This window comes from Leopardus geoffroyi, chromosome B4, assembly GCF_018350155.1.
Source record: "Leopardus geoffroyi isolate Oge1 chromosome B4, O.geoffroyi_Oge1_pat1.0, whole genome shotgun sequence".
Lineage (NCBI taxonomy): Eukaryota > Metazoa > Chordata > Mammalia > Carnivora > Felidae > Leopardus > Leopardus geoffroyi.
The window spans coordinates 138,196,155-138,219,303 of record NC_059341.1 but is presented as its reverse complement, the minus strand read 5'-3'; the positions used below and the strand labels follow the sequence as shown (position 1 = coordinate 138,219,303).

Below are 23,149 nucleotides of genomic sequence, written 5' to 3'. Positions count from 1 at the left end.
ATCTGCACCAGAATTTTCGGAGGCAGCATCACCAAGGGCAGCCCGGGTGAGAGCGTGCTGACAGCAGGCGGTCTAGGAGCTGAAAAAAAGGCAACGTCCTGGTTGCCATCCAGATCCAACCCCCTTCTCGCTAGATAAGGAGGCCTTTTTAAAACAGTCACCTGAAAGGTCTTCAACAGGTGTCTGGAGGGGGCTGTCTGGGGGGCTCCCTGCAGTGAACTCATCCTGTGAACTGCCTACTCCTTGAAGGGCTAACGCTGCCGTTTCGGCTCTTTTTTCCACCCTGGATGAACTTTTAGGGATCGTCATGTCCTAGCTTAGAAGAACATGTCGATTGGAAGAACAGACGTTTGGGAATTTTATATTGGGAGGAGGGGAAAACGGAAGAGAAATTCATTGGTACAAGAACATAGGCCATTGTATGTACACATGGTGAACGGGGGACACGGTGGACTTCGTGCTGGGCTGTTAAAATGACAGAACAGCGGAGAGAATTAAAGGGCAAGTGTTGGCTTTGGGGGGGGACGAGAAACCTAAAGGCGTCCTTTCTTTTGCTCCCAGATTCGTTGATTCCCTCTTGCCCTGGCCTCTACAAAAGCCGACGGGCGTGACAAGGGATTTCTTTCCTATGTGTGGATTAAGGTCGTTCATCTTGGAACCGGACTTTAATAGGACAATCGGATTGCTCAGTTGGAAACAACCATGGTTTTTAGTGAACTTCATCGTTGTTTTGAATAAACAACTTTGTTTCAGAAGGCTTTCATCCATTCCAGAAGCCAGTGAGTGGAGTCCTTGGACAGGCGCACACACGCCTTCGAGCGGCACGCTGGGCAGAGCCTGCGTGGCTCTGGGTCTCCCCAGGCGCGTGGCAGCGGGGGCTGGGTTTTCTCAGCCACAAAGTGGGTTCACCACCTCCCGCCCTGGGTGCACAGAGGGTGGAGACGCGCGTGTGAAGAGGCTGCCAGAGTTCCTGTCCACAGTCCCGGCCGTCCCCCTGCTGAAACGTGCCCCAAGGGCATCTCCTCGGTTATCTTTAAACAAAAGTCCTAAGGGAGCACGAGGGAGACAGCCCAGGAGTTCTCACGCTTGAGCCTATCCACCGGAGGAAACCCGGATGGTCAGCGATGAAGCGTTCCAGAACGAGTGGTGATGGCTGCACGTCTCTGCGCCTGTACCAACACCGACTGAATCCTGCACTTCCGGGCGTGAATTTCTCAATAGACACAGAGCAAAATCCATCCCCAGGCTCCGCTTCCGGCAGGTCTGGGGGGAGGGGCCCCAGGGTCTGCAGTTTGAACAAGTTCCCAGGTGTTACCCTTTTGAGAACCCTGTTCTCACCCAGCCGTCCTGAGCGCCTACAGTAGGGCTGGTGCGTTTCCGGGACAGGCTCCCTCCTCAGAAAGCACCCTCTTGTGTCGCTCGGATGGCACCCATTGGACCTTTGCAGCTTGGGAGTGCTGCAAAGTGACGGGGAGGTCGGTCCTCCCAGTACCGACCCAGGTGATGCCTCCGGTACAGCCTGGTGCGGAGTCGGCCCCGGACCGACGACACAGTAGTATCCTAACGACTACCGCAGTTTAATCTGTGAACACCTCGAGAGCGGTTTGCCAAATCGCTGAAAATTTCAAATTCTATAACCTCAGTGTATTTTTTTCTTGATCATTTTGGTCCTTAGTCTTAAAATATCCTTAGGAGGGTTCAGATTTCTGACAGACGACCCGGACACAGATGCCAGCTCTGCTCACTTACGTGGAAGAAACACACTCACCTGCCCAAACCCCTGGCTTTGCAAAACCCACCACAGGGCCGTCCGGGAGGTCGGCCCGGGCACTGGATGCAGAGGGCAGCGCGCCCAGCGCAGTGCTTCCCATGGTGGCCGGTGACCATCCACCGTCCCCGCCGCAACGCTCATTTGTGAAAACACGAATCCGACACGGCGAACTCCGGTGGCCTGGAAGGGGCCTCACCTGCACGCACGGGGGCCGATGGGCAGGTCTGTCCTCACCTCCAGATCTTCCTGCGACCTGGGGGCTTCTGGGCGCTGCCTCCCCACACCTCTCCTCCCTCTGGTCCGCTTGACTTGTGCCGACACCAGGAGCATCACAGGAGCATAAAAGTGTCCAACACTGAGACTTTGTTTACTTTCCATTTATTCACATTTCATGGATATTACACTTCCTCAAAAGCTAATACAAATTGAGATTACATTGTCTGACAATTCAAGTATTTTAGTTTTAGAAAACAATTTCCTATGTGACATAGGAAGCAAACATCTTATCCAACTGATTGCTAACAAGTTTTACAGCTGTTACACCTGCACCTGCATCGGCAGAGTCCACGGTCCTCAGCACGATGGCCTCTGGCCAAGAACGTACCAGTGTGTAGAGCGCGGCCTGGATGGGCTGCTCCCGGCCACCTGCTGGTACCACAGGACACGTCAGGTCCTACCACAGATTCTCACTTCCAGAGCGAGCACGAGTACCCGGGGACTGGGGAGTGAGCCACTTGGTCTGCAAAGCCTTCAAACGCCCGCGCTTGCGTCCTCCCTGCTCCGAAGTAAAGAGTAACTGACGAATGCTCAAAAAGCAAACAACTTGTTTAAACTTTAAAACTAAACCGAAAAAAGGCTCAGTGACAACTTGTTCTGAACTCTGACGGTAAGGTGAATTGTTTTTTCTCTACCCCGGAACAGGTAGATCTTTTTTGGCATGCAGCTGATCAAAACTATAATGTAGAACTGAAATTGTACAACAATAATAATCCTTGTCAAGAGAATCAGTTTAACAAATGGCCAGACTTGTCCTTCCGTAGAAAACACAACCTACACACTGCTTTAAAAACGGGACACACGTTTCCAGCCCGTAATTCTAAAAAGAAGACAGCACAACGCCCAAGTTTTTGCTTACTGGGGAATGCTCCAGAGATGGGACAGGCACCAGTTTGGAAAAAAAAAAGAAAAAAAGAAAAAAAAAGGCCACTGGGACACTCAGTATGACGCAGCACGGTTAGGATCAAAGGTGATCCTTCGGGCCACGCAGATGATACACATCACAGATCCTTCAACTAAATACAAAAATTTCCATCTACATCAGACACTTTAAAGCCAAATTTCTAGTTATTTTGTTAAAAATAATTCTAACTAAAGCCAAGGGGTGGAACTGAGCTATTAGTACGGTGGGGGGTGAGCTCTCTGGGGGGCCCCGCCCCCGAGTAACATATAAGCACTTGGCCTTTACAGTAAAATCCACACACACTCACGCTCTTTTCTATTAGTACATAATTAAAGTGGAGGCCAAAGTTCCTAACACACAAGGGACACGGAGGAAATAGCACGTTGTGAGTGATGGCGCACATGTCACATCTGCCCCTGTAATGATCACTTTCACAGTGACAGCTGTAGCAGCAAGTTTGCCGGGAATGTTAGAAAAAGAGAAAGCCACACATACCCACTACTTCAAAGAGATATGAGCTATTTTTCCAGGGGGGTTGAGAGGTGGCCCAATTCTGATGTTTTCGGGCCATTTCTGGCAAACGTCCCACCGGACAGGCCGAGGCTACTGCCACCGAGGCGCTCCTGAAGGCGCCTGGGGACCACGGGAGCACGTGACGCCAACGGAGGACACACGGGGCCCCACATGTCCTCGTCCTTCCAACGGCTGGATAAACCTCAGGTGAGGGAACAGGACCAATGACGCGGAAACGGTGTCAGCCACCTGCTTACCACAGATCGCCGGTAACAGAAACTCACCCACGTACTCTTTCTAAAAGGAAAATGCAACAGAAGTGGCCACGCTCTCCCTGTTCTCCCAGGTCAGAGTCTGACCACGTCTCACAAAGTGTAAGCACCTCTCTGTGTATTTGTCCAGAGTCCCACACACGCGGGGGCCAAATTCTCTCAGCAGAACCAGAAAATAAGTACAAGAATCTCATGATAAATGCTGGGCCAACTACCACACTTCAAGTGTTTAACACAGTTGATCATAAAACGGTTTCCCTGCCCCCCTTATATCTAAAACTTACAGCTTCTTTTTTAAAAAAAGCAACTGTACCATCTACAGTTATCGTGACTGTTCTTTCCTAAGTCAGAAAACATTCTATGCGCTGAAGATCAGAATATACAAACGTGAGCCCTCAGGCACGGACCCTGAGCCTTTAAAACAAGACCATTAAATGACTAACGAGGAATGAAAGTGGACATTTAAACATTAAAAACTGCATCTAATTCATGTGCCCAGAGTCTTCCCAGAAGGCTAGGATTAGCGACCCAACAGCGGTGGCGAAGTGACGGGATCTTCTCATGCACAACCATGGCTCCCTTCCAAATGGACACGCCGAGTATCTTACTCTTAAAAAAGTCAATGGAAACTTATCAAATGCAGAATAATATACTTCTGTCTCAAGTTAAAGGCAACATTTGCACACACGATCTCAATTCCATGACCTTATTGCAGGTTTCCTGGTGAACTCACATGGCTCATGTGTAGTAAAAGCTCTGAGATCCTCAGGGTTCATCACGGTACAAATGAACTAGGACAGATTCACTTTCTTTTTTGTACCGTGCTCGAACTTTAACTTAATTTTTTTTCCCCCAGGTTTTGCGGTCTATGGTCTATCAACTATAAGCTACCAAATTTGTGCTTTTAAACCCTCATTCCTGACCACCCCCCATTCTGTCTGTAGGGGACGCACTGGTAACAGCACCTCAGGAATGCCACTACAAAACCCCATCTACAAAACCAAAGAACAAACTCGTTTCCTTTTAGAATGAAAAAGCAGTTCCTGAATCAGGTAAAACAGGCCACAGGGCTAAAAGGCCGATGTCTGCAAATGATAAGCTAAAGCCTCTAATGCGGAGGGGGAGCATTTGGTAGTCAAGATTCAGCTTTAAAACAAGACGACGCGGCAAAGGAAAAACACCTCTGTCACGGCGTGGTAGCGAGATTCATTTGGAAAGGGTGCTGTCCTCCCAAATCAGTCAAGCCCACCAGAGAGAATGCCACAGGCAAGTTTCCTCCTGGACGCAGGGGTTGCCGGCACGCCTTGCAGGCCGCAGCAGCGCACCCCAAAACCCGTGGATCGGAACGGCCTTTGGGAAGTCTAATCGATACCCTGATTTTAGTCTATTAAGAAATCACTTGCGGTCAGTTTAATAAATGAACATTAAAAATCTTCCAAAAAATTTCATTCAAACGTATTTTACACATCAGACAGTTGTTAAGAAGGGAAAATACGGTTTCTTGACGCTTAACATTTACAGGTTTTATTGGCCACATTCATCTTCCTCACAAAGTTGTAAGTTACCGTCCGCGGCGGGCTGACTACGCGGAGGGCGGGGGAGGGGGGGGCAGCAGCTCGGCAGCGACTCCGCAGCGGGAGGGCGTTCAGGCGTCCTTTTTCTCCAGTAAAATTTTGTGCAGCTCATCTGCGTCCTCACCTGTTTTTACCCGGATTAACATGGTGACCGGGACGGTGGCGTTCTTCTCATCGATGGGTGGGTTTGGGACACACACAATAAGTACGTTGTTTTTCCCTGTTCGGGTGCATGGCATATTGGGCGGGATCAGGACATTCAGCAGTATGTTGCCTGCATTTAAGCAAAGGAAAAGGTACATCAAAATCACACAGACCCCGTGTCGGGAGACTACAGCTTTAATACGCGAAACATTCAATCCAGAAGCCCTCTTCAACTTAACCGATCTAACGCGGGGGGCCATCAGGGAGGTCACGGGAAAGGGCACTGGATCCCTGGTGCACATGCCAGCACGGCGTCCCTCCAAGAGGACCACGAGAACTCTGGCAGGCCCTGGCCCTGCTGCGGGGAAACCACCTTCCACCCCGCTCCTGCCCACATCCCCGGCCTCCGTTGCAGCAGCCAGGCCCTGCTGAGAGGCGTCCGTTCTTACACGAAAGGAAGAACACTTTGGCACGACCCGGAGCCTTCACGAGGTCATTGGAATAAAGGCAGAATGGTCAGCAAAGAAACCTCTGTCCGAGGCAAGCATGGCTCCCGGATGGGTAGTGGGGGGGGGGGGGGGGGGGGAGGGGGGGGGGAGACCCACTAGTACCATGATGGCGTCACCCATGCATCAAGCCTTCGGGGAAAAAAAGCCACAGGGAAGTTTCTGTATCCAGCCTGGCAGGGCCCAGAGCTACCCACCACTTCCTCTCAGACCTGCCCCGTCCTCCTTCCGGCGGGCTGTTCTGAGGGCGAAGCTGGGTGTGGGGTGAAGGATGGACTGCAGCACGTTCAAGTTTTTTGCCTACATAAACCAGATTCCTTCAAACGGTTAACTCCCTTCTGTGTTTATTAAACCATCCACTTTATCGATAGCTTCTTAGTTACATTTCTAACACAAATTAAAACGAAAACCATTTTGGTGACTTCTTGGCTATAGTTTTTAACACACCTATATCTCCTTACACATTGTCACTTAATTAAATCTGTAAATAGTCAGTAAATACAGGATGCATTTGGTTTCAACGACTGCTATTCCGACCCCAAACACAGCAACATACTCGACCTAGAGGACTGCAGTGAGCGAGGGAAGTCTTTTACACCATGTGGTTATGAGGACTTGGGCCACTTGAAAAAACAGATACCCACCTAAATTGGTGTCTGCCCGCACTAAAAGCTGTGTCTTCTGATTTGTTGTAGGTTTTAAATGCAAAGTACCCACACCTTTCTCTTTAAATTCATTGTCTTTCTTGTAAAATAGTTTACACCTATGGGGAAAAATAGGGATCATCAGATATTCCAAAGACAAACCAAGTCACAAGTTTTCTGACCACCACCGTTCACATTTGTTGTGGAAAGACCCGCCTTAAACGAGCAGAGGAAGCTTCAGGATGAATCCTTGATTGATTCAAGCTGGGTCTGGGCACAAACCAGAACAAGCAAACTGGTTAGATACTGTAGAACCCCTCCCTAATTTTAAAATAATAATCCTTAAAATAGTGGCTCATGGGGCGCCTGGCTGGCTGTCAGCTGAGCGTCCGACTCTTGATTTCAGTTCAGGTCACGAGGCACGGAGCCTGCTTGGGATTCTCTCTCTCTCTCTCTCTCTCTCTCTCTCTCTCTCTCTCTCCTCCTCTCCCCCATGCGCACATATACCTGCTCTCTCCGAAACAAAAATAAAATTGCCACTAGCTCCTAAAAAAATAACCCAGTGGGTCACATACAACTTTTAAAATGACACTTTCTAAAATGGACACTTTCTCAGTTCAGTCAAAATCACAGCTAAGCAGCCCACAGGTCTCTGCCGTGCTCCTCTGGCCCCGAGCTCAAGAGGTTGACCGGGTCCTTTAAGGACAGGAATAAATGCAGGACACTCTGCTCCCATCTCTCTTCCCTCTTTTCCTATTTATTTTTTAAGTTTCTTCTGGACTCCTTCAATTCTGGGTCTACCAAATGCTGAAATCTTGGAAAACATTCTTAAGCAAGGCTGAACTACCAGTAATGTAATCAAGTGCCTCCCCAGCCTGCCGTGTCCCACGTCTCCTTAGGTTGTTAATAAACAAACCCAAACCACTGCCTGCTCCCTTGATTTGTTCCAGCTAGCAAAGAATCTCAGGTCAGGATCACTCCTTTGTATCATCTGTGTAATGAAGGATAAGCAAAAGGAATTGTTGGATTCTTGAAAGTTCTCAGATATAACACTTGGGGATTCCATAGAATATGGTGACCTGTTATGAAACTCAGTCTGAAATTTTTGTTACTTAGAAAAACACACGTAGGGAAGCTTCTAAAATGGCACAAATAAGTATTCTGTAAATATCTTTGTTAAAAAGCACTAATCTCATCTCACTGGGATGAGAGAATTCAAAATTTCCTCTGATCTTTCTTCTGAAAGCAACAGCCCTCATATAAAAACAAACAAAAAAACCCGAAACAACTCTCATCACTGGGGGAAAGACCAAGGGATGGTCACTGTGCACAACTTGCTGGCTGAGAAAAGCCACAAAGGCCAGCCATGTCCCCATGAAGACAGGAGGCCGCCTGAGGAAGAGTGGGAGTAAAACCAAATCTGGAATCAGTGACGAGGTGACTTTGTGCAGGAAGGAGGAGGGGCAGAGAAGGAGAGAAGCCCGAGCGGAGATGGGGCAGGTGGGTCACGGAAAAACCTATCTCTAAAGCACTTTAAAAAGCAGGAAAGAAGAGGAGCACTGGGGTGACTCAGTCAGTTAAGTGTCCAACTTTGGCTCAGGTCGCGATCTCACAGTTCGTGGGATCGAGCCCTGCGTCGGGTTCTGCGGCGGAGCCTGCTTGGGGTTCACTCTCTGCCCCTCCCCCACTCGCTGTCTTGCCCTCTTAAAAAAAAAAAAGGCAGAAAAGAAAAATAACAAAGAGTAGGATATGCCCACAGGAAATTTACAGAATCAGCTTGCTGTGAACACACAGGTCAAGAATTCTTCCTTGTCCAGTTCAAAGGGCAAGCACAGCCTGACCCTGGGACGGGATGCTCAGCGCGTTCCGTGGGCCCCTTTCTTCCTCCCACGTCTCCGAAGACGTGCTCACCGAACGCACTCCCAGGGCTCCCACTTACTTTTTGGAGTAAAACGCATCTTCTTCCTTCACTTCAGTAACTACCACTTTGGGTGGCTCATCATTCTCTTCTTCATCTCCGCCTTTTATAAAAACAAGACCGACTCAGTAAAATTCAAATCGAATGCTTAACGACGTAACAGAAGAAGCTGTCTATCCCCGCACCCCCCGCCCCCCCATCCTCAACCTAAAATCCTACGTAAGCCCATGTAGAAATCGAAAGCACACGTCTAACTGGGCGTGGGGGAGCAGGAGGACTCGCGGGATTTTAACGGTTTGCTGAAAAATTGGAACAGTTTTTAACAGGACCCTACTTCTCCCTCCTAGATGTCAATTTGTAGAAGGCCTTGGAATGAAAAGTTACCGACATGATTCAGTGCCCACATTTTAACAGGAAAATAACCAATCAACACCCACACATACTCAAGATTACCCCACTAGAGAAGAAGAATGTCAGATGGGGTTCTAGCCCCCTTCCCCCCCAAATGCTCCTGCTAAGGAGCTAAGGAATAATCGATCTGAGCAACGGCCAAAGATAAGGAAGCTAAACTTGTTTACAGGACTTGTCAGAGAAACCACCCCCGTGTGTAAGCAAGCTTTGCCTGAACTGCCACACCGCTTGGGGCTCGGGTCCCAAGGGTCCCCTCCCTGACCGAGCCCAGGGCCCCAGGCACAGGGGAGATTGAAGTCACTATGGGATGCAAGTAACATCCTCTGGAGAAAGACAGTCTCAGGAAACTCAATAAATTAAACAGCAACAATTCTGGTGCTCAAACAATTCAAAGACAAGATGTAAATTTTAAGAAGGCAGTCCTGGGGGGCCCCTGGGGGGCTCTGTCCGTTAAGCGCCCGACTCCTGGTGTCCACGCAGGTCACGAGCTCACCGTCGCGAGTGGAGCCCCACGTCAGGCCCGCGCCGAGGGTGGAGCCTGCTTGGGATTCTCTCTCCCTCTGCCCCTCCCCTGGCTTGCACCGTCTCTCTCAGAAGGCAGGCAGTCCGGAGTTAGGTTCTCCGGGGCAGGCCCCGGGCATCCCGGTATTTTAGCAAGCTTAGTCCTTCCGATGCGTCAACCACCTCAAGCACCCGGAGACGCAGGCACCCTCACTTCCACATCCCTCCCACAGGCTCTGCCACTGCCCCGGGCCCACTGGTCCCGTTCAGCGCAGGGGAAGGGCAGGGGCGGTCTCCATCCTACGCTGTGCACGGGGCAGCCGGTGCCTGAGGGCGCACCTGAGCGGCCAGGCAGAGGGGTACGGGCAGTCTCGGGCCAGGGAGGAGGGACACGAACATTGGGTGGCAAACCGGCCACCGTGGGTTCCTCTCTTTCTCCCTCTCACGAAGTTAACATCTCCTGAGACGGACACTTTTTAACTGCTGACGAAGAAGCATCTTCACACGTGTGGGCTGTTCACAGTCACCGCGTGATGACAAGCGATCGGGACCCGAACCCCTCTCCTCAAAGAGCTAAGAAAAGAGGGAGGGAAGGCTGACTGGGGGCACTGATACTACACAAGGTGGAAACTTCTGGAAAGGCGGCTGCAACCCAGACACATCCAGGGAAAACCCCGTCAATTTGTTCCCCATGGCTAACAAGAGTCTACCTGTTTTATGTATAGTAGAGCACTTTTCTGCCGTGTGACCTCACCTATGATTATAAAAACCTAAACACGAGAAATCCCATAGATGTTTATAACCAGTTGTTTTAAATTTTTTTTTAACATTTATTCATCTGTGAGAGACAGAGAGAGACGGCATGAGCGGGGAAGGGGCAGAGAGAGGGAGACACAGAATTGGAAGCAGGCTCCAGGCTCCGAGCTGTCAGCACAGAGCCGGACGCGGAGCTTGAACTCACGAACTGCGAGATCATGAGTTGGGCCGAAGTCGGACGCTCAACTGACTGAGTCACCCAGGTGCCCCTATGACCAGTTCTTTCAATAAGACACAATTGTCAAACGAAGTTAATTCACTTAATTTTTATTTTAGAGAGAGCATGAGCAGGGGAGAGGGAGAGAAAGAGAGAGGAGAGAGGTGAGAGGAGGAGAGAAGAGAGGGGAGGGGAGAAGAGAGGGGAGGGGAGGGGAGAGGGGAGGGGAGGGGAGAGGGGAGGGGAGGGAGGGGGAGGGGGAGGGGGAGGGGGAGGGAGAATCCTAAGCAGGCTCCACGCTCAGCACAGAGCCCAACGTGGGGTTTGATCCCACGACCCTGTGATCATGACCTGAGCTGAAATCAAGACTCGGGCACTTAACCAACTGAGCCACCCAGGCGCCCCTCACTTAATTTTTTACATGTAAAGCCACACGTTTCATAATTTTCAAAGTCATCGTGCCAGATATCTATATGTTCCTCACTTTTACCTTTATATTCTTAATCCTTACAATAAACTCTACAAAAACGGTCTTACTCCATTTTACAAGTAGGGAAAACAGACTCAGAAACAGCTGGCCAACTTTGTCCGGGATCACACCTAGGAAATGACAGTCACAGTGTGAATCCAGATCCGTCCGAAACACACACCTACGCTCGTGCCACTACACACCAACTCGGACACACCCGGAGCCGACTCGCGAGGACGGCCTGGAACTTTGTCATTACCTTTGCGTTCGTTGCTGCCGCCGCCGTCGGCTTGTACCTCCAGCGTCTTTGTGGCGAACGGTGAAGAGACCGGTTTATTCTGGCTAATATCTTTGCCAAATAAACTGGAGTTTCCAGAAGAGAATGAAAACCCAGTCAGGGGGCCAGAGTTTAAGGAGCCCAAGGCAGAACTCTCGATCTTCTTGCTAAAGTGAAACGAGGCACCTGCGGCTCCCGCCGACGGGTCCGCTTTCTTTTCAGGATCCGCCTCCGTCTTCTTTTCAGACGTGTCCTCGGTTTTGCCGCCATGAAACAAAAATGTCGACTCTTGCTGTGACTTCGTTGACCCAAAGAGGGAGGGAGACGGGGTGGCGCCCGGCGTCTTGTCGGAGTCGCTTTCGGAATCCCTGCAGCTGCCGCTGCTCCCGAGCTGCTGCTCGATCCCTGCCAGGTATTTCTCGTAGTCTTTGAAGATGGGCGTCAGGTCGCAGAGCGGGTTTGTGTTCACGTGCTTCACGATCCAGTCCCGCACCGAGCAGTTTAAGGCAGCCAGCTGCTTGTGATAGGCGTTCCTGGGGCAGGCCGTGCTAGAGGGGAGGCCGGAGGAAGAGGGCTGCTGGCTGTCACCGTTAGTTTTGGGATTTAAAATCTTTTTATCGACCAAGGAGGTAGGACCATTTGTGGCAACAGATCCTATAGGAAATGAAAGTTTGAAGAGTTTACTGAGAGGCTGATTGGATTCTATCCCCCAGATTTTTATGCTGCACTGCCTTCGTATTTTCTTTTACCGTACCCTAGTTTTGTGACAGTTCAAGAAGCGTGTGCACGTCTGACATTTAGGAAGCAGTGATCACAAAAATCAAACTTTGTACAAAAACGGGGCTCGCGTCAATTAAACCTCTAAAGGTTTAAAATGGTCTTTTCTTTCAAAAGGATGCCTGATGCCTGCCTTCCCCGAGAACTGTCACAACGGTCAGAGGAAAGCTTAACCCCCAACACCTTGGGATGAGCATGTACTCGTGCAGTTAAAATCTTAACAGGGGGGCGCGTGGGTGGCGCAGTCAGTTAAGCGTCCGACATCAGCCAGGTCACGATCTCGCGGTCCGGGAGTTCGAGCCCCATGTCAGGCTCTGGGCTGATGGCTCAGAGCCTGGAGCCTGTTTCCGATTCTGTGTCTCCCTCTTTCTCTGCCCCTCCCCCGTTCATGCTCTGTCTCTCTCTGTCCCAAAAATAAATAAACGTTGAAAAAAAAAATTAAAAAAAAAAAAAAAAAATCTTAACAGGAAGCGCTAGCTTCATCACACCGAACACTCCGCCTAATTAACACCCAACAGGCCACACTTCAAATACCTAGCGAAGTACAATCCAACCAGCCAGGGTCACTTCTGAAAACCGAAGACCGCAGCGCAGGATTCCATTCTCTGTCACTGATCCCGAGAGCTCTTGACCAACTCTCTCAGAACAGATCAGGCAATCAACACACGCCGGGCAAAACCAATCTAGGCCGGAGGACCCCCTAGGTTCCCGGTGGGAACGCACCACACAGAAAGTCCTCGGCCCCCACAGAACGAATGAGGAGACGGGAAGGCAGGTCTTTACAGAGGGTCCACTGAGAGCGTCCTCTTCTCCTTTGACCCTCAGGTCAATTCCGAGGGTCACTCTCATTTCACAGTTGAAGATCTGGACGCTCACAGGCTAAGGGACTTTACCAGGGTCACAGAGCCGGCGACCAGCAGCACTGAGAACAGAACCTCGGTCTATCCTGGCTCAAAAGCTTCTGCTGTATTCACTTCCTCTGCAAATAGCCGATATCTAATTTGCATCCCTTTCGGTATCACCCTGTTTCTGCTCGTTTAGTCCCAGGACCCAGGATAAGTACAAGAAAAGTATCTTTGCAGAGTTACTTTTCAGATGGTCTTTACCCAGATGTGACCAGGAGGAGGGGAACCTACTCACCAAAGGCTGCCTTGGTCTCGCTCGCTGCCCTGGCACTGGAGAAGGGAGGGGCACTAGTTATGCTGCTTCCATTAGACAGTCCTTCCAGAGGCTTCCCTCCAGCACCGTTACCAAATCCAGAAAACCCTCCTCCTCCAGATGGTACGACCAAACCTTTAAAACCTTTAAAGGCCCCTCCACCATCAGACTGAAATACAAAGAAAGAGCACACGTTAGATAACTCTCTTTTATAACTAAATAAGTAACAGTATTGTCTTGGCTCCACAGCACCTAGAATCCTTATGCCAGCAGCATTAAAGGAAGACTGCCAGCACAAGCTGGGAATGAGGCAGATCTTCCTCCTGATGACACAGCTCTGCCATCCAAAGCCGCCTTCCTGAGACAGCCATGAAGGACAGTCCCGATTTACAGTGAGATTTGTTTTTATTTATTTATTTATTATTTTTTTAAATTTTTTTTTTCAACGTTTATTTATTTTTGGGACAGAGAGAGACAGAGCATGAACGGGGGAGGGGCAGAGAGAGAGGGAGACACAGAATCGGAAACAGGCTCCAGGCTCTGAGCCATCAGCCCAGAGCCCGACGCGGGGCTCGAACTCACGGACCGCGAGATCGTGACCTGGCTGAAGTCGGACGCTTAACCGACTGCGCCACCCAGGCGCCCCGAGATTTGTTTTTAAAAATAGATTTAGGAAACAGAAGACAAAAAAGACTAAGGCGATAAAGTTGTGTACGCAGCCTCAGAATTGTAACTAAAAGCAAACATTTCAATACAACGAATCCCTAAGGAACCATTTTTCACATATTATGCAATCAAAAAGACCATTAGCCCAAGGATGCTGTAGAAACATCAAGTCAGGTGAACTCCAAGTGCTTTACCCACTTACCTGTAATCTCCTAAGCCCTTCTGCAGCCTTTAGTCTCTGGGAACTGGTGAAGTTGACTCTCAGATCTAGACTTTCCCTTAGTTGAGAAATCCACAGGCAAGATTTTTATTCTCCACTTTCTTGCGACTTCCAGTAAGTAGCAGGGTCTTTCTAGCACTTTCAACCCACTGTGGCTGGCTCTCTCACCTCTCTAACCTGAGATGCTCTGGAAACATCTGGCACGCCTATGAACTTCTAACACTGCTCTCTGCCCCTGGAAACTTTTGGAGAAACGTCCTCGGTTTACAGTGCTCGACTGAAGTTCCTATTTCCCTCCCATTCAAAACAGTGGTTCTACCGCAGCAGGGGATGGTCTGCTTTTTGGATCAAGGATCCAAGGGAGGCTCTAGGAAATACTCTCAAATACATATGCTCAGAACATCCACGGGAGTGCACCAACCTTAAGTTCACGCACAAACGAATTAGAATCATGAGCTCACAAAAAATTACTTACACTAGAAACTCTTCATTTTCTAAATGGGCCAGTTAGCCTAATATTATTGCAAAGTTTTAAAAAATCGTTCAAAAAGCTTCAATCATAAACATAGGATTTCACATGGTTACTGACCATGGATACAATTGTGGCAATAAAATTAGGCCAGAAAAACCCAGAAAACAAAAACAAAAGCATCAGCCTTAACTTGCGTAAATTTCAATGCATGTAATAAATATAGTTCTTCGGTTCTGACACTCTATAAATTTGATTTTTAATGAATCAATATCCCGAAGACACCACACAGAGCGCTATCATTTTATAAGATTCCATGGACGAAGCATAAAAAGCTGTGAGTAGCTCCTCAGAGCCTTTTACTTTGCATGAGATTTAAAAACCAGAAGATAGTTATAGTTATTTTAGAGACTGCTGACAGTACATTGGCTCTAGAGCCATCACAAAAATTCAAGAACCACTGGCTTTTAAACGAAGGAATGGAGTCATTCAGAAAAATGAGAGTACAAGCGAAAGAGATAATCCACCAGGGCTCACACCCGTGTCTGTCAATCTCCCTCGCGTACTTTGATTTTTCTCCATGGCACTTAGAGGAAAACTAAAATTATATATTTCAGCGTGTCTCTTCCATCGTTAGGACGTAAGGCCCGCCAGGCACGGATATTTTACTCACTCCTGTCTTCACCCACCAATGAATCTCTAGTGCTCAGCACAACAAATCCAGGACAGTTGACATGGGAACACCCGGGGGTTGGGGACGCCAACATCCCTCCCTTATCAAAAAAATAATCAATCTGCGTATAAATGCAATTCAAACCCGTACTGTCAACAGTCAACTGTATACAGGAAAAGTCACATTTCAGCACTTAAGCAGATGATATAACTGTTAATTTCCCTAATATACAAGCTCTGATGGAAACCTGACGCTGCAAGTTATAGTCGAAATTATGTGTGTCTTTTATTTCCTTTAGCAGCCAGAGGGCCCCAACCCCCTTCCCTCTGGCCCAGTCTGGACTGTGGTGGACACGGCTTGTGCTTCTTCACTGTCCCTCATCTGACAGCTGGGCCATCCCTCCCTGAGGCGGTCTTCCTCTGGTTTCTGTCTACACCGTGAGCTGCCACTCTCAGCCACCCTCCCTGGTTTCAACCTCCTGCGTGGTGAGGACTCTCACAGCTGCACCTCCGGTTCCAGGAAGCCACCCACAGACCTAGTGGTCTTTTGGAACTTCACCTCAATGTACCCCAGGCTCTCAGAACACATTTCCCCAACTGAACCGATCGCTTCCTCCACAATTAAGTTGTCCTTCCCTCCTGCTGCCCCCTCTCCGAGGAAGAGCCATCAAACTTCACTAAGGGCTTGATACCTAGGTTTGACCGGTCACCAGTCTTTAAGAATGAAATCGGATCAGTGAAAACTTGGAATAACAAAACTGAACAGAGTCACCACGGAAGGTGCAGGGGAGCAGATTCATTCCAAAGCTGCCACCCCGGATGTTCAAAGCAGCTTCTCCAGCCTGACAACGGATGTCCGGGCCACCGAGTCAGCACTCGGGTATCTGGAAGGTATGTGAGGGCTGGGAATTGTACCGGGGAAGACTAGTTAAACGTGGGAGTGACTGCTGAATACGGACCACGCGATTTCCATTCACAAGTTACAGTTCATCTTTTATCCTTGTGAACACAGGAAGGAGAACACCGTAACCCACTGTGCTGGGAAGAAAACCCGCACCTGCCATGCTTCTTTCAGAGCTAAAGGACTCCCCCTGACCCTCCCCTCGACGCCAGGATGCGGCAGGACTCTGAGGACACCTTGCGTTTCCCTTCCTTACGCCACCTGCCACTACTTCTGTTTGTATCGTTCCACGTGTCTTTCCCTCTCCTTATTGCCGTTCGGCTGGAGTCTTGTCTATAGGATCCACATTGGATTTCTGCAACTCGGTAAGGTACACATCTCACGCTTCTTGTTGTCCATGTCCCGTGGTCTACGTCAAGGATTTTCACAAGTGGAGTTAGCATTTTAAAAAGCATTTATCGATCTGACGGCTCCCAGAGGTAGAAATGCTCTGCAACTCAGGAGTCAAATTAGCGTTTCATGCCAAGGGCGGTAAGAAAACACTCACTTCAAATGCAACATTTCTACGCTTTGCTTTCTTTATGGCTCTATTCTTCAAGACTTCCTCACTGGCCACTGAGAATGTTCCCACCTGCAGGTGTACAAATGAAACAGCAGTAAGATGAGGCCCCCCCAAAAAAATGAACAAACAAGCCTAACCAAACTTATCTTCGTATCTGCTGGTTTTAACATACTGTTAATACTGATAACAAAGTAAGGAGAGGGCAGATTAAAATAAAGTTTATGTCTGTTGTCTACATCGTGAATCCCAAAGCTACTTAGATGAATCAGAAATCTCCCAGAACGAGGTGCCTAGGTGGCTCAGTCAAATATCTGACTCTTGATTTCGGCTCAGGTCATGATTCATGGTACACGAGTTCCAGGCCCGTTCTGGGATCCAGATCAAGCCCCCAAAATGGGCTACGTGCTGGGCTGGGCTCCGTGAGGGGCGTGGAACCTGCTTACGATTCTCTCTCTCCCTCTGCCTCTCCCCTGCTAGTGTACTCTCTCTCAAAAAAAAAGGAAAAGAAAGAAGTCTCCCAGGATCTATGCAAATCCAGGCTTTGCATACAACCTGGAGAGGAGCACACACAGAAAAAGTTTTGCTAAGACCAAGACCATCAAAAGTTTGGTAGAAAACTATTCAGAACTGGTTCTTCAAATTTTAAATATATTTAAAGACACGTATCTTAGAATAAAAATCCACTTTTAAGAAGCAAAATCTATTCTTCAAAAGCCAACAGTTACCTTAAAGATCATCAACAGTTAACGGTGGGGGAGCCAGTTCTCAAACCCAAGCGCCCAAATCTAGTACGTTACTACTTCAGTTTCCAAAAACACATTTTATTTTTATCACGTGTGCATACCATTTTTAAGAGAAAACTTGCCCATTTGTCCATCACCCAAAAGCCCACTGATGTACCCGGGACTCCTAAGGGCCCCTGCTCGGAAGCTACCGCTCTTCCCAGGAGCTAAAGTACCTCGTCCATAATCAGAAGTTGGCTGAAGATCTTTGGGTTTATTTCAACCCTTCTTTTACCCTGTGGGGCTGGCATGAGATACTTTCTGTAAGAAGGTGTCATCCATAGTTATTTCAGGGAAGGTTAAAGAGACCTCCATGCTTACAGACGGGACTATTTGGTTGCATTTGTCCCCAAATGGAATGCCCTTTCAGACTCATTAGATTCAATGCAAATGGAGGTCCTTTCATACCTGAAATATCTTAGCATCAAAGCAAATCATTATACTGCAGTCTTAAATCTTACTAGGCCCAGAATGAAACTCGGCAGAAGATCTGGAAAAAACCTGAGTTACCAAAGACCTGGTTAAAAAGCACCAAGTCAGTTAGAAATGTGAAAAACCTTGTCGAAATATTAATAAGCTTGTGATTTTGGTTTCCCTAAACATAGGAATACATGTATTTGCAAAGGAAAAAACGTTCATACGACAAGACAGATTCAGCAAGAAGACAGTTTTAGAATAAGCTTGGAAACAGTTTTGCAGATTTCTACTTCTTTTTTTTAAACTTAGCACTATTCTATTGGCCTGGGAGCATCAAACTGCTGACAAGGCACTAAAAATGCAGCTGTTATTTCTATTCTTTGTAAGAGAGGAAAGGAAATATTTCTGAGGGAAGACCATTTTTATTTTGTGAGGAAAGAAACTAGGCCATCCAAATTCTATTTCATTGTCGTGGGGGTGGGGGCGGGGGTGGGGGGGTCTCAGATCTGTGCGAACACGAAGTAAGACAGGCCTCCAAGAAGCATTAGCGTAAGGGAGGTGCCCCCCATCAGAAATCTCAAATTACGGGTGCGGCAGACGGAGAAGTCACGTGGTGTAGTACCACTTCTCACGTTCGGGCGCGATGCTAAGTTCACGACCAGATCACTTACTCACCCTTCAGGCTTGACTAAAACTATGAGTTTAGAATGCAGCAAGTATATGAAATTCAGGAAGGTGCTTCTACAAAGGTGCAGAATATTTCAGGAACGGGAACTAGTGGGAAAAAGACAGCCAAATGTAATAAATAAATTTCTATACTAAGTACAGATTATAAGAAACCATACTATTTCCTGTTCCGGCTGTTCTTTAAAAGGCCTTTTTTTTTTTTTTTTAATAAAAAATTTTTTTTAACGTTTATTTATTTTTGAGACACAGAGAGATGGAGCATGAACGGGGGAGGGGCAGAGAGAGAGGGAGACACAGCATCTGAAGCAGGCCCCAGGCCCTGAGCTGTCAGCACAGAGCCCGACGCGGGGCTCGAACCCACGAACCGTGAGATCATGACCTGAGCTGAAGTCAGCTGCTTAACTGATGGAGCCACCCAGGCGCCCCTAAAAGGCCTTTTGATTTTCCTACCAAATCTGCCCGAGGAATCCCAAAATGAATTTAAATTTAGAAGCAGCAGGGAATCGTTTTTGGGGAAAGATCTTACCTCCTCTGCTTCATCTTCTTGATCCCAGTTCCTGTCGGTCAATTCCTTCTCAGCAATTCTTTTGGCCATTGTTTCAACCCTACATTAAAAGTGAAAGAAGTGAAAAGTTTACTTTTCTGGATCAAGATGTAATTCCTTACAAAGAATTTTTAAAGAATCTTTACGAAGAATTTTAAACAATGCTAAACCAGCTCCGTTTGAAAAAACACTATAACACTGGTTTTTAAAAATCTGAAGTACTGTATACGTAATCAACAAGTGATTAATTTATTCTATGCAAATTACAATCACAGTCTTGCTACAGGCAAAACACTTTAAACACTTCAAATTCTCTTAAAGATGATTCAGTAAAGAAGCTCATCCTTAGACAAGAATTTTAATAAGGCAGTGGAAATACCTTCACAGCATGAGTACTCTTCTTTAGGCTACAGACAATTGATAGCAATAAATTTCCCGAGACTGAACATTTAATTACCCCAATCTGTATACTGCTAAGCTAGAATATCATTTAAAAGTTCAAAATGTAATTAATATCGATGTGTTAACATTCTGAAAATTTACATATAACCCTTCAAGAATAAGACATCAGCTCAACTCTAAAGCCACTGTTATGAGGCGGGGGGCAACAGTATTATCTCTGCAGTGGACACAGGCAGCTAACCAGAGAGGGTACTTGAAACCATCCCTTAAAATTTGCAATGTTTTCTGATCCTAATATATGTTGTTTACTATAAAAAACAAAAATACCAAAACACTCAACAGAGAGCTCCATTGTGAGTGCTGAACTGGCTCGTTCTCTAACTCACCAGCTAAATGGACCAAGCAAATTCCATTTCCCGTGCTACCCGCCTTGCCTGGAATTCACCAGTTCATTCAGGGTCCCTGAAACCTGTAACCTGTCTAGACTCCTTTCTGAAGGTCTTTCCCCACTCATTTTACTCAACACCACAACCTACCAGAGTCAGTTCCTAGAATTTCATGGTCATTAAGATACACATTTACACCCGGCCTATTTCTCTTTAGTATCTACACAATAAAATTCAAATGTTGACATTCCAAAGTCCTCCAAACTCTGGCCCCCTGTGGAGTCATTACATAGGGGATTTTCAGCTTTTAGTAATATCTTAGTAATATCTAAACTTCTCTTTTACAAGTACGTACACGCTTCCTTTCCTGATTATAGAATAAATGGTTTTAAAGCCCAAGTTGCTAACACATGAAATATGAGACCCAGCCATTACCTGCAAATCCTTTTTTAAGGTCTCCCCCCACCAAATACCTCGTTAAGTTTTGCCATTAATCTTTGTTATTCAAACAATCAAGGTACTTTCAGACATGATCTTACTGAACTCCAAAGGTTCAGAGGCCAGGTCTCTGCTGGGATTCTTTTCCTACGCAGTAAGTAACACCTCCACCAGAGGGCAGAAGAGGGGAGAAGTTGAAATAGTCGCTTTGGCTGTAACTGTAAGTGATTAAGGCAAAAAAGGGTGACGCTGAAAGTGCAAAAACCATAGTAAAATTTCAGCATCTAACTCACACCCACAAGTGAGGAGACAACCAGCAGAGTAAAACAACCGAAATGAACACAGCTGCGTCCGTATCCTACCCTATTTATTGAATCTGTGACCTCGCCACAGGGCAGGGATCTTCGCTGTGTTTACTGACCCCCTCCAAATGCCCCGAACCTGTCCATCTTCTAGGAGGTATTCCAGAAGTGCTCAATCAGTGACCCGGGCACTACGGATTTCGGAAAATACTACAAGATGCCGGCATCTCAGTTCTGCCATTTTCTTGCTAGACCTTTGGCAAGTTATTTAATTGTTGTGACTTGGCCTCCTCATCTGTAGACAAGGCAGGTGTGATGAAGTAAGATCAAGAAAAAAAGTTAGTTTAGGGGTGCCTGGGTGGCTCAGTCGGTTAAGCGTCCGACTTCGGCTGAGGTCACGATCTCACGGTCTGTGAGTTCGAGCCCCGCATCGGGCTGTGTGCTGACAGCTCAGAGCCTGGAGCCCGTTTCAGATTCTTGTGTCTCCCTCTCTCTGTGCCTCTCCCCTGCTCATGCTCAGTCTCTGTCTCAAAAATTAAAAAAAAAAAAAAAAAAAAAAAGAAAAGAAGAAAAAAAGTTAGTTTAGCACAGGGCCCAGAACAGTGGAAGGGCTTAATGAATCTTATCAAAGAAACAAATTTTGTTAGAAGCAAAGGCTATAAAAAATACTATTTTTTTCTTCAAAATGTACAAAGTACGGTGTGGAAAAAAAGACTTCAATTATGAGCCAGGCTTTAAAATATATTTTAGCAAATCCATATTTTATTTCAAAGCACGATGCTTCAGTTAATAAATTTTCTTTTTATGCAAAAAGAAGGGGGGGGGGGACGGAAGTCTCTGTTAAGTACTCAGAACGAGGCCTAGCACCTAAGGAGTCTTATGTCCCGGCTATTACTAAGAATTTAGGGGCACCTGGCTGACTGAGCCAGTAGAGCGAGGGACTCTTGATCTCAGGGTTGTTGGTTTCAGCCCCACTTTGGGTGTAGTTTACTTAAAAATAAAATCTGTTTAAAAAAAAAAAAAAAGGATTTAGAAAACGTTTGGGCTTGTGGTTAAAAAGGTACCAGCTTTTGAAAGGATTCCTAGGGAGGAAACACTGTCATAGCAAATTGAGAGTTTTCGTAATTGGGAAAAAGCTATTATTTGCGCCGGATAGAATCATGCGGTCTCTGCTATCAGGTGCTGCCTCATCCTTGGGGCTGAACTTGAGTCAACACCAGGGTACCTTAAGATGAAAACACATTTGCCCATATTTGACCGAGGAAAACAACAACAACAAAAAACAAGGGGGCAGACCCCGGAGACTGAAATGCCAGGGGAAAACGAAGTCTCAAAATTGCTTCTTGAGGGAACAGAGTAAAAGAGCCGATCGATAGCCCGGGATTGCACTAAGAAAGTGAAGCCGAGGCAGAGGTAGTGTCGGGAGCGAGGAGAGGGCGGCGAGCTGGCCAAGAAGGAAGAAGTACCGAGGGGAACGGCTAGGAAGGATGGCCGGATCAGGATGGTCCCTGCCCGCTCCGGCCTCCGCCGGGGCCGCCTCACCCAAGGTGGGCGCTGCAGCCCCGACAGGTCGGTCCGGCGCCCGGCTTCACAAACAGCACCCGACTACGCGCCGCTGGGATCGTCCCGCCCCACCCTCCCCGGCTGACCCCACCACCCCACGGCCCGGACCCCTTATCCCGGCTTCTCCTTCCAGATCCGAGTCCCGCACCCGGACCCCAGCTTCCTCCACCCCAGACCCAGGTTCCCTCACCCCGGCTCCCGCCCAGAGTTTCCCTTCCAGGTCCGAGTCCTGCGCCCGGACCCCAGCTTCCTGCTCCTCAGGCCCGGGCCCCTCACCCCGCCCAGAATCCCCCTTCCAGGTCCGAGTCCCGCGCCCGGACCCCAGCTTCCTCCACCCCAAGCCCGGGCCGCTCACCCCGGCTCCAGCCCAGGGTCCTCCTTCCGGGTCCGAGTCCCGGATTTGGACCCCGGCTTCCTGCCCAGGGTTCCCCTTCCAGCTCCGACTCCCGCACCCGGACCCCGGCTGCCTCCTCCCCAGGCCTGGGACCCGCAGCCCAGCTCCCCCTTCCAGGCCGAGTCCCGTGCCGTGACCCCGGCGCCTCTCCCCAGGCTCGGCTCCTTCTCCTGCCACGCTGCCCGCCCTCCTCTTACCTCCCAGGCGGCCGCCGCGGCACTCGCTGGGTTGTGGGTGCGGCGAAAGCCGGGTGCGCGACAGCGAGCAGGTGCGAGGTTGCAGCCGCGCGGGCCTCGGGTCTGGAGCGGCCGCTGCTCGCCCGGTTGGGCGCGCCTGGCCGCTTCCGGTGCGCCGAGGTTCTCGAAAGACTTGGTGGTCAGCAAGCCCCGGGTCTCAAACACCATGTCCTCTGGGGGCCTCGCCTCGCCTCTCTGTGTTCGGCAGTGAGGGAGAGCCGCCGCTCAGCCAGAGACCGCCGGGGGAACGGCGCCGAATATGCTCCAAGCCGCCATTTTACAACTCCAATCTCCCCCCTCCCCCCACCCAACTCTATAAAAAGGAAGGAAAGAAACGCCCGCGTCTAGTTACTGCGCAAGCGCGCCCGTGCTCAGGCGCGCAGCACCTCCCTCCGCGGGCACTGGAACGACACGCAGCGC

General features: G+C 48.6%; 1 protein-coding gene across 2 annotated transcripts; it reads right to left on the bottom strand.

Moving 5' to 3' along the window:
* Positions 1 to 2,133: 2,133 nt before the first annotated feature.
* Positions 2,134 to 23,142, bottom strand: NUP50 (nucleoporin 50). Of its 2 annotated transcripts, none has more exons than XM_045465380.1 (8): positions 22,691 to 23,142; positions 18,991 to 19,069; positions 16,564 to 16,647; positions 13,071 to 13,257; positions 11,136 to 11,807; positions 8,544 to 8,625; positions 6,605 to 6,723; positions 2,134 to 5,584 (listed from the first exon to the last, which is right to left on the bottom strand). In XM_045465380.1, the coding sequence occupies exons 2-8, from the start codon at positions 19,057 to 19,059 to the stop codon at positions 5,382 to 5,384; spliced, it is 1,416 nt and encodes a 471-aa protein (XP_045321336.1). In that variant the 5' UTR covers positions 19,060 to 19,069; positions 22,691 to 23,142; the 3' UTR covers positions 2,134 to 5,381. The 2 variants fall into 2 exon arrangements, with proteins under 2 accessions (XP_045321336.1, XP_045321337.1); XM_045465381.1 differs by lacking the exon at positions 22,691 to 23,142 and adding an exon at positions 22,625 to 22,663.
* Positions 23,143 to 23,149: the final 7 nt, after the last annotated feature.

Excerpts from the sequence above, each read along its gene's own strand:
- NUP50 (XM_045465380.1), bottom strand. The coding sequence starts at position 19,059 with ATGGCCAAAAGAATTGCTGAGAAGGAATTGACCGACAGGAACTGGGAT. Across the intron at positions 16,648-18,990 it reads AAGAAGATGAAGCAGAGGAG|GTGGGAACATTCTCAGTGGC; the intron begins GTAAGATCTTTC and ends GTACACCTGCAG. Across the intron at positions 8,626-11,135 it reads CGGCAGCAACGAACGCAAAG|GCGGAGATGAAGAAGAGAAT; the intron begins GTAATGACAAAG and ends TTTTTATAAAAG.